The 15,563-nt window shown below is 45.6% G+C and overlaps 1 protein-coding gene across 1 annotated transcript in view; it reads right to left on the reverse strand.

The window, feature by feature from the left end:
* Positions 1 to 14,989, reverse strand: part of GABRR1 (gamma-aminobutyric acid (GABA) A receptor, rho 1) — a 15,516-nt gene extending 527 nt beyond the window's left edge. Inside the window, exons 1-7 of the mRNA XM_010288992.1 lie at positions 14,884 to 14,989; positions 11,641 to 11,708; positions 7,742 to 7,965; positions 4,452 to 4,534; positions 3,110 to 3,250; positions 2,486 to 2,638; positions 610 to 806 (exon numbers count right to left, since the gene is read on the reverse strand). Of these exons, the coding sequence (XP_010287294.1) occupies positions 610 to 806; positions 2,486 to 2,638; positions 3,110 to 3,250; positions 4,452 to 4,534; positions 7,742 to 7,965; positions 11,641 to 11,708; positions 14,884 to 14,902 (885 nt within the window). The 5' untranslated portion in view covers positions 14,903 to 14,989. The remainder of the gene's footprint in view (positions 1 to 609; positions 807 to 2,485; positions 2,639 to 3,109; positions 3,251 to 4,451; positions 4,535 to 7,741; positions 7,966 to 11,640; positions 11,709 to 14,883) is intronic.
* Positions 14,990 to 15,563: the final 574 nt, after the last annotated feature.

A 15,563-nucleotide genomic window follows, 5' to 3' on the forward strand; every position in this document is an offset into this window, starting at 1 on the left:
TCATTTGGCCTAAGCACTGGTACCAGGGTGTAAATAAAGGTTGGATCTCTACCTTGAAGCTGAGAAAATTGGAGAAGACGGCAGAGGGAATCCGCAAGGAGGAATGTATGAGGCTTGCCCCAGTTGAAGACAAGAGCTTAGGCTGAAATTTTATGTGGTTATAATTTCATAAAGGCAGAAGGGGGAAATTTGGACCATTGTGTGTTAAGGCTAGACTGGAGAAAGGTGGGGGAAATCTGCCACGTTATCTGAAACCCTAAACGCAATATCCGTCTGGTGCTATTCACAGCTTTGTAACTTCAGTATCAAAAAATATTTAAAGGTAAAATCTTAAAACCCATCCCATTTATACAGACAGTGGAGGACTATACATAGAGGGAGTTAGCGTCCTCGGACTCTGAAGAAAGAGCAATGAGCTTGGGTGTGGGCTGTCTGCAGCAAATCTATATAACCCGGAATGCCTCACTGCTGGTGTCTTTCTGCATGCACTGCATCCTCCCCAGGCAGCTGAGAGCAGCACACTGCAGTTGCAAACTTTTGAACATTCCCAGACATTTGCCACACCTTTTCCCAGGGGCATAACGCTGCATCGGAGATAGAAAACCTCACCTTGTCCCGCAGTTTCCTCTCCTTCCGCTCTTGCACCGTAGTCAAGTAATTCACTGCTGCATATTCCAGCACTGAGAGGAAGACGAACACAAAACTAACCCACAGGTAAATGTCCACTGCTTTGATGTAGGAAACACGGGGCATGGAGGCGTTCACTCCAGTGATGATCGTGGACATGGTCAGCACGGTGGTTATCCCTGGGAACACACCAGCAGCGAGAGCCTGTGAGGCACTTTCCAACCAGACTCTTCATTGCAACTACAGCTGTCATTACAATTTCTGACATCTGAATTTACCTTGCAGTGTTGTTTGTCACATTTGAGTGATGATTTTCCCTGCCTGAGGGTCCAAGCAGCCTTGATTTCTAACTGGAGTTTTCTTGTCTTTTCAGTGAAAACAGCTCTAGTTCAGGTCGCAGGGTGCTGCTAGCCTGGTTCCCCACCACACCACCAGCTTCCCACCCCACAGCCAGGCAGCAGCACTTTGACCCCATGCTGGCTGCACCCCATCTTTGGGCTCAGGACAGTCCCTGGAGGGGTACAAGTACACTGAGTTGGACTCAATGATCCTTATGTGTCCCTTCCAAGTTGAAATATTCTATGACTCTATGATTCTGAGTATCTCAGTTTCTAGTTCAAGCCCTCCACAGCAGCCCATCTGCTGCTGCTGCTGCTGCTGCCACCAGGTTCCCCAGGCCTGTGTTTTTCAACTGCTCCCGGGGAGTCCTGCTTTGTGGGGAGTCACAGAAGTTGCCAGCCTGGTCTGTGCCTTCCCGGCAGCAAGAGCAGAGACTAATGGGGCCCCACCTTACACCATGGGTGAGCATGATGACATCAGCAAGGGTAGGAGCCCCTGTAGTTCAGTGTTATCCTGGCTCTGAGGGAGGTTCTCTGTGGCACTCTAATCTCCAGGGCCAATTATGTCACATTAATGATCCCTTTGAAAGGTGAAGCGATGCATATAAGCACCAAGGACTGAATTTACAGGAGTATCTAGGTGCTAAAAAGTACTGCTAAAGGCAGTGCCTACATCTCCTGAAAAGCCATGGCCCAAAGCCTTTTAATGATGTTTCAAGGCAATGGATGCTGTTTCTAAACACAGACACGGATAACTGTGTGGATGCCCCATTGCCATCTCTGCTATGCCTCTATATATCCTCTCCACCAAGGAATATAATTTTAACAGCAAATAAAATCCTGAGGTGTGTTGCCTGGAATAAGAGGAAGCATGCTTGGCCTCAAAGTCTGCAAAAATACAAGGGCAGCTAAGTCTGCTAAGGGCAAAGCATCTGCTTTAGAAGTTTTATGTCCATAGCACAGTACTGCTCCCATGGTGACTCCTCTGACATATGGCTTCATCTGTCTGAAAGATGCTGCAAAAGGGGAAGCTGACTCCCTCACACCGCACTGTAAACTCATTTAACAAGTTGAACAACACAGCTCAGCTGACTGTGTTACCTCCACCTTCCCTCCTCCAGCAAAACTCAATAAACTGAAGTTTTGTCAGGGCTGCTAATACTGGTTTTTGCCTTCTTGCTCACTGAAGTCCCTGAAGGATACTGACACTTTGGCTCTGTATGTGCCTTGTCTCTGTTAACAGCCATAAAAGCAGAGTGGGACGTTTGCTCTCTGATTTGCACTGCGTGCAGCTAGCGCTTGTGCAAGCAGGCGAGGCAATTCGCTTGGCAGCGCAGGGCAGATGGAGAGCAGGCACCAGGGCCAGTCCCCTTCACTGGCACACGTGCGTGGCATGGCTGATTTCTGTGCCACAAGGCAATGCAGGGGCAGCGCACAGCACAGAGGATTTCGTCTTGATGGTCAAGGCTGCAGTTGCAGTAACTGTCTCTTAGGTCTGCTGACTACAAGGTTGTTCTTACCTAATGGGACTCTGGCAGGAACTGCTCTGCGATCAATCCAGAAAGACACCCAGGACAACATGACCATGAGGGTGGCGGGGAAGTAGGTTTGGAGCAAAAAGAAGAAGATGTGTCGGCGTAAAGTGAAGTTTATGTAGAGGCGATTGTACCACCCTGTATAACAGTGAGAAGGAAAAAGAGAAGTCACACCAACATCAAACTGCTTTCAGATAAGGCGATGTTGTGTCAGGGGAATAGCACCTCATTTGCTTTTAGAAAAACACGGTTCGTGACCACAGACCATTGCAGTTTACAGAAAAGACTCCTTACTGAACCAACTATCAAAGTCAAAACATCTTTCAGGACCAGGTCTTCCATAGAAGATCATATAACCTGTGCACCCAGAGAGTTTAATTCATGTTAAGGCTTGGTGTGTTCTTGAAGAGTGATTGCCTTTCCAGACCATATAGCCATCAAGATGGAAGTCTGTGTCAGGGACAGCAGCCTCAACATGAAAGAGAGGGCAGGTCTGATGGGCCACAGGGAGACCTCCCAATGGACAATCCTCCATGGCCAAGGTTGAGAGGGATGGTTTGCACCACTTCTTCTCCCAGCCCACCCTCTGGCAGGCACTCCAGTACACACCTGTGCTGCTGTAGAAGGCGAGCTTTGTGGTGGTGTGAAACTCCTGGATGAGGAACTGGGACAGCGATATCCTCTCATCTGTTTTTAGGGAATCGTTCCCATTCTTCCAGTAGAGCATGAGGTCGTCTTCAGTGTAGGCATCTAGGGAAGCAGAGCAAACCTCGGTGCAATGCACTGAGCCAGCTGCTATCGCACCCACAGTCCGGGGTGTGCCCACACACCTTCCGGGCTACCTGTGAGATCCTGGTTGAAAGGGCCAGATGCCACCACCCAGCTGAGAACCACAACAATGGTGAGTACAACTGTGGCAAGGAGTGGACTAGCTCATTAACACAGCCCTTGATCGTGATGCCTGGTGCATTTTATAAACAATTTTGTTTCTCTAATCACAATTTTGCACACATAACCCATATGTCAGGTAACCCACCACATCAGAACTTGAAAACCTGTCCCTTCTAAATGTCCTAAAATCAGAAGCAAAGGAAAGGAGACTTAGAGGAAAAAGCCTGCTTGGGATAACAGGAGGAACAATCTATCAGTGGTCTGAGGCATGCAGGAAGAAAAACTCTTGGGTAAAATTTCTGCCTGTGATGTACACATGAACATTACAGGTCTTGGGTTTTTAACACATGTGGAAATATAGTAATGTTAATACTTTCAGATGGGTTTAGCAGCAGTTCCTTCCAGACAGGGAGAAAAAAACACGCATAAATATATTAAAACAGAGTAATATAATTTCTTATTGCAAGCTTAAGAAAAAGAAGAAAAAACCTCCTAAAAAGCTAGAAGTTTAAAATGTCGCTGTCTGAAATCTAGCCAATTCCTACGTGTGTCATATTTGGGACAAAGGAGCTACATGTGTGTATAAGCTGGGTTTATCTCAAATAAGTGTGAGGAACGTAAGAGGGAGGCAGTTAATGTCACTGCTCTGTCATGGTTTCTACACCATGGATGAGCAGATGGTGCATGTGAAGGGCGTCAGGCCATTTATTTATGTGTTTGAGGGCACCTGGGCACGTGGGTGCTGCTGGAGACTCCTGACCTACAGGCAAGTGGCCCAAGTCCTCTGGTGATGGGGTGGCAGCAGGGCAGCCTGGCTGGCTTTCGGGGACACTGGCAAGGCAGCTCACAGCTAGTGTTTAAAAACACTGTGTTGTTGCAAACGCCATCCAATTCTAGTGAAAAAATATGGGCAAGGAGTTTTTCTTAGAGTTGAAGTCTGCTGACTTTAGTTAGAGCTCCCATGAATGTAGCAGCAGTTTAATTATTGGTATAATTATTGATATAATTAAATAAAGTTTGGGCATCCATGGAGGGGAGGCTACACCTCCACTTTACTTACAGCTTTCAATCTCCAGGGAGCACGTCTGTGTGTCCAGGGGAAAGCGACTAAAATCCATATTGCACATTGCTGTTACTGTAACTCTAGAAATAAAAAAAAACCACTCCATTAAGAATTTGTCTTCTTATGTGATTGAAAAATAGTAAAGCTGTGAGTTTGATTTTTTATTAAGTAACTATCTGGCCAGTAACAGTCCATTGAAAATAAATACCTTCCATCCAGCTAAAGCCATTCCACTTTAGGTAAAACCATTTCTTCTTCTCAGCAAACTAGTGTTAGAAAAGATGACTAGAAAGTTAGGCCGTTACAACTTGCTACTAGATGACAAAAATACTGGAGAAGAAAATAGGAAAGGGCAGAGAGGGCACTTCTTCCTCTTTGACTATCAGCCAACATCTTTCTGCAGAGACCTGTGCTTTCAATGGATGCTTTGTACAATAAAATAATTGACATTTATCAAAGCCATGAGGGATGCAGGTGGCTTTGTCCACACACCGCGAATTTCCAGCTGCTCAATGAAAGCTCAGTGATCACCGCTGGGTATCAGCCACCAGAGGGCCCAGGCAGTGCCTCGAGTAAGGGCTGGAGCCGGTATGCAACCGAGACCACTGAAGTGCTCTGCCCCATCAATCAAAAGCTCTGGTCTTGCTATAGCCTGATTGTCTCATTTTTAATAGTACAATTTTGTGTTTGCACTGGAAACATCTGTAACTCTTGACTCAGCTGTCTTGAACTCTAGGGAAGTAAATGAAAATAGAAGTATAAATCATACTGAGGAAATAATGAATTATAGCAGGGCTAATGGTAGACAGATGTCTGTCACATAATGATAAAAACAAGGTGCAGTCCCTTATGTTGGTAGTCCTTTTGCATGTGCAGGTTCCCACTGATGTTGCTTTCCTATCTGAATTTAGTCCTTGAGTGAAAGTGCTTGGCTCAGATTTGTTGTTTAAGTGCCAGTGAGGTCTATAGAGGTTTCCAAGACAAGACAAAGTCTGGCAAAGAACCTTGAAAAGACAGACACCAAAGAAAAAATATGCAGGCAAAGGCATTCAGCAGAGGCAGGCAGGCAGTAATGACCCACTTGCTCTTAAAGGGGAGATCATTCATACTTGCCTAGCATTCATACAACACTCCAACCTGCAGTCACTGAATAAAATAATAAAATTCTGTCAGTTTTGCTATTCAAGACTTTCACCACCATTTTGTGCAGGATAATTGTTTAAGCACAAGACTGTGTATGGCAGGATCTGTGCAGTTTGATATTCTTCTGTTCCCACCTTCTTTAGACAACCATAAATGCTTGCAACACAGATGATTGTTTTCATGCAGCTAAATGAAAGAGCACATAGGCATGCATGCTATAGCTGAACTTTATGTCATTTTATTATCCTTTTTAATTGTACTAAGGACCTGAGCAAACATTGTAGAGGCCTAAGGAACACCTGAACCTTGTCTAATACGGTGAGTGAAGAAAAAGCTTTAATAATGAGAAGGCAGACACTGTTCAGGCTGTGAATTCAAACGAACAGTAAGATTAAAATATCAGAGAACAAGAAAATTCTTGCAAACTGATACCCCACAGGGAATCAAGAATTGCTTTTCTTGCGTTCGTTTCATAAAATCATAAAACACCTCATGACAGGCTCAGCTATACCTCTGCCAATCCTAAGGTTGCTGTCTAACATGCCCTTAAAGACCTCCACAGCCTTCTCAAGCATTGTGTTCTGCAACATGATCATTAGTTAAAGTTAAATCTATGCATCTTGCTGCTATTGACCTCCTATCAGTGAGATTTACCTTATTTTTTGTCCTTCAGAATACATTATCTATCATCTGATACTTTGTTTATTTATCATGAATTTTGCTATTTCATTGCCTTGGAGGTGATGTCGACATTCTTGCATCAGAATATTGTACAGCAATTTCCTCTCTAATAGGTTTTTATGGGTCATTTGGCAATACTTCTTTTCTAACTGGATGGAGCTACAGCCAAGAAAAACAGACATATTTGATTTTAGTTTCTTTTGGAGATTGACAGATGCCCTTACTTAGCATCGCCAAGCATGAAAGTAACAATTAGAAAGAAGAAAAATAGCTTTTAATCATCTTCAGCCTTATGGTCAGCAACATTCAAGGGAAGTAGGTGTCTAAGCTGGAAGCAGCAACCCTGAGCCCACCGCCCCACCCCTTGCCTCTCACTTCACAGTTCCCCAACACTGACAGCTCAGGGGTGCCCCTGCTTGCAGCTACGGACATCCCCAGGCATCTGGTGTCTGCTGCTGCACATTCCCAAGAGGGTCTCCATGTGGGTTGGACTGAGGGTCTCAGTGTCTCATTGACACCTAACACCCCACAAAGTTTCACAGACTGAGCCTACCTACCTGGCCTGTTTGTGCTGAGGAGGGGGATGTCAGAGGAAACCTTGAGAGCAGTCTGTGAGATCCTGTGTTGTTTTTTAATCACCTCCTTGTTTCTGACACCCCCCCATACACCTGCATTACTCTGGAGCAGGAACTATCTTCCTCTCAAAGCTGATCCATCAGTTGGAAAATAAGGGAGAAAGCCAGGGTTAGCATCATGCCTCAAACTAGAGGACAAAACTCCTGCTTGTTCCCACACCCCCTTCAAGGAGCTTTCATGCATTTTACATGAAGTAGTGCACAAAAAGCACAAAGAGTCAATGTCAAGTGTTTGGGTTGCTCTAGGCATACATGTGAGTCATCTTTGCTCTGAAGCTTGTCGTTTCATGTGCTGAAGGATGCTCAGTCTGTCTTGTTGTTTATACTAAAGCTAACGTCATAAAGTTGTTGTCAGTATAACTTATACTTCTTCATAATTACCTTACAAATAGAAATGCACATTTTGTTAGGCCCAGAGACTTTGTTGTATAGTGAAGTAAATAACTACAGCTGCTCTGGACTTCTGTTTATTACTAGATATTGCCCTTTTCCTTAGATAGTGCTTTGCCTCTTCTGGATATCGCAGCCCACTGGTCCCCAGTGAACTGCTCCAAGGGGCTGACCCATCCGGCTGCAGCTTCCCAACAGCAGGAGCAGGGGCTAACTATGCATACAAGGTGAAGGGACACTGGTGGAACCAGCAATGCTGGCGTCCTGCGACAGGCACTTAATGAACTCACACAGGGACTCAGATGTCAGTGGATAGTCAGCACATTCATTCTTTTTTATATTTTTTTAGTATGAAGTTATGCAAGAACAAAATACAGAAATCAGTTACACTGTTTTCTCTCTCCACTAATAGCTCACACTGACTGAATGCAGCTTTACCTGAGGCTATAAAGTACCTTCCCATCTGGCTGGACCCGCAGCATGACGTTGTCTGTGGTGGTGTCGTGGATGAAGGAACGCTTTGAATGGACAAAGAACATGTCGGGGACCCAGATTTTCTTCACCAGCCTGCCATCGAAGGTCATGCTTTGGTTGTTGGTGCTGGGGAAGGATAGCCTCTCGTCTTTCCAGTAGTGCCTCAGATAAAGTGTCATGGTGAAGTCCTGCAACAAAGAGGTCTCTGTCACAACTTAACGCCTTATCTGCATAGCATTGACTTCTCCTCTCTGGGGCAAACCACAAGCTATAAAGCACCATTCCTGAAGGCACATCTGCTCCCTGAGCTGCAGGGGACACAACCAGCTGCAGCTTGTTCATTCCTCGGGTCAGACCAACTTACTGGGTTCAGAAATCAGAGCCCATCCAGGTGGCAAATCCACCTTTGAAATGCAAACGTTGCATTTTGGTGTCTGCAACCCCCTCCAAGGACCAAAAGGCAGACAAGCCGAGGCAGCGGTAGCTGGAGAGTGCTGCCAGTCACTCATTTCCCCAACCCTATCATGCTGCATTTCTGGATCCCACAGTGAAGAAGCGTTTGCTGCCCGCACTGCCCTCCGCACTGCTCTGGCAACTACTTCCCGCCGGGCAGCTGGAGGAGCGTGCTGCAGTGGGAGCTCTTCCTCCAGCACAGCCACTGAAATTTTTTTGACTCAGTATTTGACCAAAGTAGTTGGGTTTTTTTCCTCTTTCTCCCCAGATATTGTACTCTTAAATCTGAGGAACTCTCCTTCTCTTTGAGCTCTGTTGTATTTGGAGCCTGACCCCAGAGGCACGTACACTTGGGTTTGCCTTTTTCCTTATTTCAAAGGAACCCTTTACATATCTAAAGATAAGCTCATGCACAAAGAGCTTATAAGCATGGTATCTTCCACTGTAATGTAATGTATTGCCCATAAACTCAGGGAAGTGTCTAAGACTGATCAGTCTGCCCTGGTGACTGGAGTAGAGGAGGCCAGGTGGGTTTGGGATGGCTTTTTGAAATTATTAGACATTTGCATTTTTTTCTCCACAACACTTTCCAAGCATTTTGAAATATGAGGGTTTCTGCAGTCCTTTTTCCGTAGAAGTAGTTTGTTAACTGCAGCCTGTGCTATTATTACACTAAAGGCCAATATAATTCTTGGAAATGCTTTATACCACATCCAGCTGAAGCTCCCAAAGCCACTGACCAGGTAATTTCTTCTTTTTCATTTGATCTGTTCTATAGCATTTTTTAAACACCTTTCCCCTGTATTCAAATTTAAAGAAGATCGTTCTGGGAAACCTCTTACATTGACTCCTATCTGTTAATGTATCCTCTAAACAGTAATAAATTGGCAGGTGTTTGTTCTTCAGAGAGAAGACAATGCCACACTTTTTTGCATGAAGTTACATTAATGGTTGCTGTGGAAAAATCAAGTATTGTCAACTTTCATTAGAAATTATTTATTAACACTAGATTTGGGCTATTAAACTTGGAATCACAATATTTTATAATGCATCATCTGAAAATCCCCCAAGCAACAATCATAATATTTCCCTCTTCTTTCGGTCCACTTCTCTGAGACACTCCCATTATGTTTGCAAATGATTTCCCAGTTCTGAGTAACAATCTGTCTTTTCCTTCTTTCCATTTTTCCTCCAGATAAAACAGCTGCCCCTTACACCTTGCAAAAGCTCTGTTAGTTTCAGGGTCAGTGGTCCATAATAGCTATTTATAAATTTTTTAATTAATTGGACAAGAAGAATCTGATTTGTGACATCCTAATGAAGTTTTATAACGTCCTCTATTATTTTACCACTTTCTTGTAAATAGTCAGAAAGTAGGAGAAAAGGAAAGATTGATATATCTAACTCCTCAAGCTTAAATTTAGGACAAAGTTAAGATCTCTCTCACTGATGTCTCTTCATTTGAAAAGCAAGAAACGATCTTGCAAAGCACCAGAGCCTTTTTCTTTAAAGCTGCACGAGTTAAAAAGAACTGGTTTGGACAATATAGTCTTCTCCATCATTATTTTGCAAACAGTCAAAACTGACCCTGAATGTTTTTTTTACCTGAGGCCATACAGTGCTTTTCCCTTGTTGCTGGGCATTTGTATCATGATGTTGCACGAGGAGCAAAAACCGGAGGAAAGTCTCTCAAAATCACAATGCTTGCTTAAAAAATGAGTACTGTGTTGTTTTGTTTTTGCTTTAAAATCCTGAATGTTAAATTCTTTCCCTTTGCCTTCAAGCGCTGAAGCTTTTCAGGGGCTCTCTGGCCACCTTCACAAAGTTTCTCCTCAACGAGAAAGTCTGGCACCACCCCAGGAGAAGCAAAGTCCCCATGGCTGGTGGTCAGGGTGCCAAGAGCCCGGGAGACAGGGGTGCAGCTGGAGGGCTCCCCAGGGCTGGGGAGAACGTGCATCCTGATGCACCCTGGCTTTGAAACCCTGCTGCACCCTGCGAGTGGTCAGTTGACTGCAGATATCCCGGCCTGCTCGAAAGCTGAAATTGGTGCAGTGAGAGGAGCCCGGCTGGCCACGGCGTGCAAGGTCTCCGCACCCGCTTGCAGCAGCGGCGTGCAACTGGGGGTGGCTGCCAAATGCCAGCTGTGCTGCCACACAACCGTGCTTCTGGCTTAGACACGGGAGGAGGCTGGGCACAGGCTTTTTAACCTTGTGGCCGTTGTTAATTAAGAGCACAGAGAAGTTGGGACTTTCTGTGAGAGCTTCAGAGATGTTTCATACATTTGTTGGAACAGCAAAACATTTTGAAAAGTATTCTGTATTGGGGTGTGATTTTTTTTTTTCCCCTCTTCCAAAGCAAAAGCTGAGCTGCTTAGAGACTCTGGGGGTGCTCTACAGGGTAGGCCTGAAAAGCTGTGGGTCTTGAAAGGGTAAATAAATTTGGTGTAGGTCTTGTGGTGTACATGCAGGGCCACCTCTTGCTCTCCTTCTGTGCTCCTGCTCTCCTACATGGGCTGTTGTTACATGTCATGTATGCATGGAAAATCTCCTGTAGAAATAATATCTTACTTTCAGCAGTGTTTTGAGCTGAAAATATCCCTCCAGCAAAAATCATCAAGACCAAAACTCACTCCACTTTGAGAGCATTTGAAAACTGACCATTTTCACATTACTAATCATACGGTAGGAAACAAAAGACAGATACTCAGTAAGAAATTCAGCCTGTGCGGAGCACCAGCACCTGCGTGCCCCTGAAATCCTTTTTCAGCATCAGCATGAGGATTCAGGAAGGACCAACAGAGCTTTATGCTGGTCCCCAGCACATAACGGGGTTGATACAACTGCTAATGGGCTGAAGGCAGGTTCTGGAGAAATTTCTCCCCTCTGAGCTCATTCTGGCTGCCCTGTCAACAGCAGGATATACCAGTCTGAACCCTCTCAGGATGGCTACATGGTGTCTGATTGAGAGCTAGTTGCTCCCTGACCACCTCAGAGCATGGCCAAGGTGAGGCTGCAGAATATCAAGCGCCTTAAAACTAACACATTAATTGTCTCCTCAGAGATTTTAAATGTGTTATCACTTCTTAAGAAAATGTAAAAATCCAAATTCTTTGGGGCAGTTTTGGCAGTGTTGTATCATTTTGTCCTAGAGAAAAGAAAATGTCATATTTCTTCCTTTTGCCTCAAAGGAGATGAAATAGTAGCATGAGGTCAATAGAAGTAATTGTTGGCCAATTCAGAGCAAACCTGAATCTGCCTTCCACAGGCTGTGGAGTCTCCATCCTTGGAGGTATTCAAACCTCACAGACACGGCCAGGGCAGCTTGCTTTACCCAGCCCTGCTCTCAGCAGGGGTTTGGGCTCGATGGACTCCAGAGGTCCCATTTGACCCTAGCCCTTCTGTGACTCTTACCATGTCCACCTCAGAAATGCTGTCCAGACTTTCAACTTGGACATCTACCCCAACAGGAATTGCAGGGCCTGGGGAGGGGGAAAAAAGAGAAAGCATAAACCTGGTGAGACAAAGTAATCCTCTGTCTTTCGTATCATAGGGATAAAAATAGATGTTCAGTTTGAAATAGAAACAACAGTAAACTAACTGAAAATTAAAAAGTTTGGAATTAATAACAAAAACATCCTAATAATCAAAATCAACAATGAGACTGACCTATTACTGACTTTCTCTTTTTATTGTGTCATCTTACACATGTCCCTTCAAAATTTCAAAGCTAGTGCTTAGGTCCAGGGCTCGCCAGCTGGGTGCCCTGCAGAGCACCCATTCACGCGGAGAGCAGCAGTGGTGCACCTCAGGGGATGTGGGAGGGTTACTCCAAATTTTTCCCTCACTACTTCTGCTCCCATCTTTGCCTAACAACATCTCTTAGAGCTACTCAATGTACTTAGCTTTCACATCACGCAGTGCTTGACTGTAGAAAAGACAGGGTGATGGAAGGGGATGTGTAACAGGACACAGGCATGTGCCACTGAAACTAGGGATTCCAAGGGGAAGTGTTGGGCTGTGACCCCACATAATAGGGATTTTGATCTTTTTTTCCTCCTCCAGGCTTTCACTAGCTCCTCACATACCTCTGGCAATTACAGTACAGGAGCTCTGTCAAGGTAAATAGTGCTCATGTTAGCAGACTGCTATGAAACTGAAACCTTTTTAAATTAATTGAACATGCTGGTATTTGGTATATTGAGAATTTAGCAATAAAATCTTCTTCCATCAGAGTATATAATGGTATCCTGGATTTGAATGACCATCTGTCAGCCAGAAAGGGTAGATAAATTACAACATTCTCTAATCCGATGGGCTGAAAGAAAACGTGTTCTCCTTCATCCATTTCCCTGAAAGCTTAGGTTGCTCTAGCACACAGCCACAAAACTGTGAGCAAGCATTAACACATGGCAGTCAAAATACCTTCTTTTGGATTATAAATGAAATGGACAGGTCAGTAAGCATGGTACATGATTTGATTATAACTTTAAAAAAGGAGGGGCACACCTGCCAGGCTCACCTCTGTGCCTGCCAGGCTCACCTCTGTGCCAGGGAAGATCATGGAACAGCTCCTCCTACAAGCTATGTTAAGGCACATGGAGGACAAGGAGGTGATTCAAGACAGCCAGCATGGCTTCACCAAGGGACAGTCTTGCCTGACCAACCTAGTGGCCTTCTATGATGGAGTGACCACATCAGTGGACAAGAGAAGAGCTATGGATGTTATCTATCTGGACTTCTGTAAAGCCTTTGACATGGTCCCCCACAACATCCTTCTCTCTAACTTGGAGACATATGGATTTGATGGGTGGACTATTGGGTGGATGAGGAGCTGGTTGGATGGTCACATGCAGAGGGTTAGTGGTCAATGGCTCAATGTCCAGATGGAGATCAGTGACGAGTGGTGTCCCTCAGGGGTCTGTATTGGGATCAGTACTCTTCAATATCTTCATCAATGACATGGACAGGGGGATTGAGTGCACCCTCAGCAAGTTTGCAGATGACACCAGGCTGAGTGGTGCAGTTGACATGCCTGAGGGACGGGATGCCATCCAGGGGGACCTGGACAAGCTCAAGGAATGGGCCTGTGTGAACCTCATGAAGGTTGAACAAGGCCAAGTGCCTGCTGCCTGCCTGCGCTGCCTCCTGCCTGCCTGCGCTGCTGCCTGCCTGCCTGCGCTACTGCCTGTGCTGCTGCTGCCTGCCTGCACCACGGCTTGCACTGCTGCCCACTTACCTGCTTGCTTGCCTGCACTGCTGCCTGCACACCCACAAACCACCTGCACTGTTTCCTGCCTGCCCATAACACTGCCTGCACAGCTGCCTGCACTGCTGCCCATGCTGCAGAAAGCAAAGATGTGAGAACCCAAAACAGTCATAGCAAAAACTGTATTATGTTTGTGATTTTGTAGAGGCTTTCCTCTTTTATGGATGTATCTAATATGTTAGTAGATACACTTATTAGTAGATAAGTTAGTAGATCGTTAGCCAGTAAGAATACAGGCTGGGGGATGAAGGGATTGAGAGCAGCCCTGCCCAGAAGGACTTGGGGGTACTGGTGGATGAAAAGCTGGACATGAGCTGTCAATGTGTGCTCGCAGCCCAGAAGGCCAACCATCTCCTGGGCTGCATCCAAAACAGCATGGCCAGCAGGTCGAGGGAGGTGATTCTGCCGCTCTGCTCCACTCTGCTGAGACCCACCTGGAGTCCTGCATCCAGCTCTGGAGCCCTCAGCATAGGAAAGACCTGGACCTGTTGGAGCGGGTCCAGAAGAGGCCACAAAAATGATCAGAGGACTGGAACACCTGTCCTATAAGGACAGGCTGAGAGAGCTGAGTGTTCAGCCTGGAGAAGAGAAGGCTCCGGGGAGACCTTATGGCAGCCTCCCAGTACTTACAGGGCTCTTCTAAGAAAGATGGGGACAGACTTTCCCAGTACTTAAAGGGTACTTATAAGAAAAATGGGGATAGAGTTTTTAGCAGGGCCTGTAGAGACAGGACAAGGGGTAATGGTTTTGAAATAAAAAAGTAGGCAGATTTAGACTACATGTAAGGAAGAAATTTTTCACAAGGAGGGTGGGGAAACTCTTGCACAGGTTGCCCAGAGAGGTCGTAGATGCCCCATCCCTGGAAACATTCCAGGTCAGGTTGGACGGGGCTCTGAGCAGCCTGATCTAGTTGAAGGTGTCCCTGCTCACTGCAGGGGAGTGGACCAGATGGCCTTTAAAGGTCCCTTCCAACCCAAGGATTCTACGATTCTGTGATTGATTCTATGATTATGCAGACACATCGCCAAAGTGAGACGATAGTAAGACGAAATCTTAGAATTTCCCCATCATCTGGGAATAAACATATGGTGTATTTACAGATTTTTGTCAGAAGAAAGTGTCACTGAATACCAGCAATATTATATTGCCTGTAATCGCATTTCCATGCCTTTGACTGCGCTACTTGCTCACCCAAGGAAGAAGGCTCTTTCACTGCACCCCATCCCCCCAAGCATGTCATGAATTCACATCACAAAATAGCAAAGATGAGAGGCAGAAAAGGCTCTGCTTGTTAATCTGCTTGTTCACCTGAGCCCCTGTTACAGAAGTAACATATGAAGAAGTGACAGTGTAAAACAGGAACAGTGACAAATGCGCACGTTTCATACCTCCAAAACCGGGTCTCATGCTGAAGTCATGGTCGTCTATTCGCAGCAGCTGCTCTGACTTTGTCAGCGGAGATTTAGTAATGTCCGGGCTTCGTTTTAGGATTGGGCTACCAGGGAGAGAGAAGCACAGCTATGAGCCCCGAGCGGTGCCCGTGAGAAGTAACGCGCCCGCTTCACTCTGTTACCCCTTAAACCGTTTACCCCTTAGACCATAACCATGCAGTTGCTTGCAGCGGTTGTCAGCGTGTCATTAAAAACGATTCCTGCACTCAACACACAGCTTAGGCACCTGTGACAATCCTGGCACCGAGGAAACATGTTTTGTGACGTTTTGTCTCTGTAAAATTATCTCTGCTTAGAGCCCAGTTTGGAGACAATCATTCAAACGCGTGGGCTGGAGGAATAGTGCGCGGAGATAAGGGGGGAAATGGAAATGGGGGAAGCATTTCAGATATTGATTTATGATGGGGCATGAGGCCAGGAATTAGGGCTACTGTCTCTCAAAGAAGCTACTGGCTGCTGCCCAGGAACAAAATGGGAAGCAGGCCGGGGGGCAGGCCACCCCTAACTTGGGATAAAATGATTAGCTCCTGCCCCGGATTTCTAACGAGGATAAAAAGGAGCATTAAAGTCCTAGGAAGTCTTGGGGCATTAAAGAGACTGGGAGGGTCATTCCAGAA

Source organism: Phaethon lepturus, unplaced genomic scaffold (genome assembly GCF_000687285.1).
Source record: "Phaethon lepturus isolate BGI_N335 unplaced genomic scaffold, ASM68728v1 scaffold8076, whole genome shotgun sequence".
Classification (NCBI taxonomy): Eukaryota; Metazoa; Chordata; class Aves; order Phaethontiformes; family Phaethontidae; genus Phaethon; species Phaethon lepturus.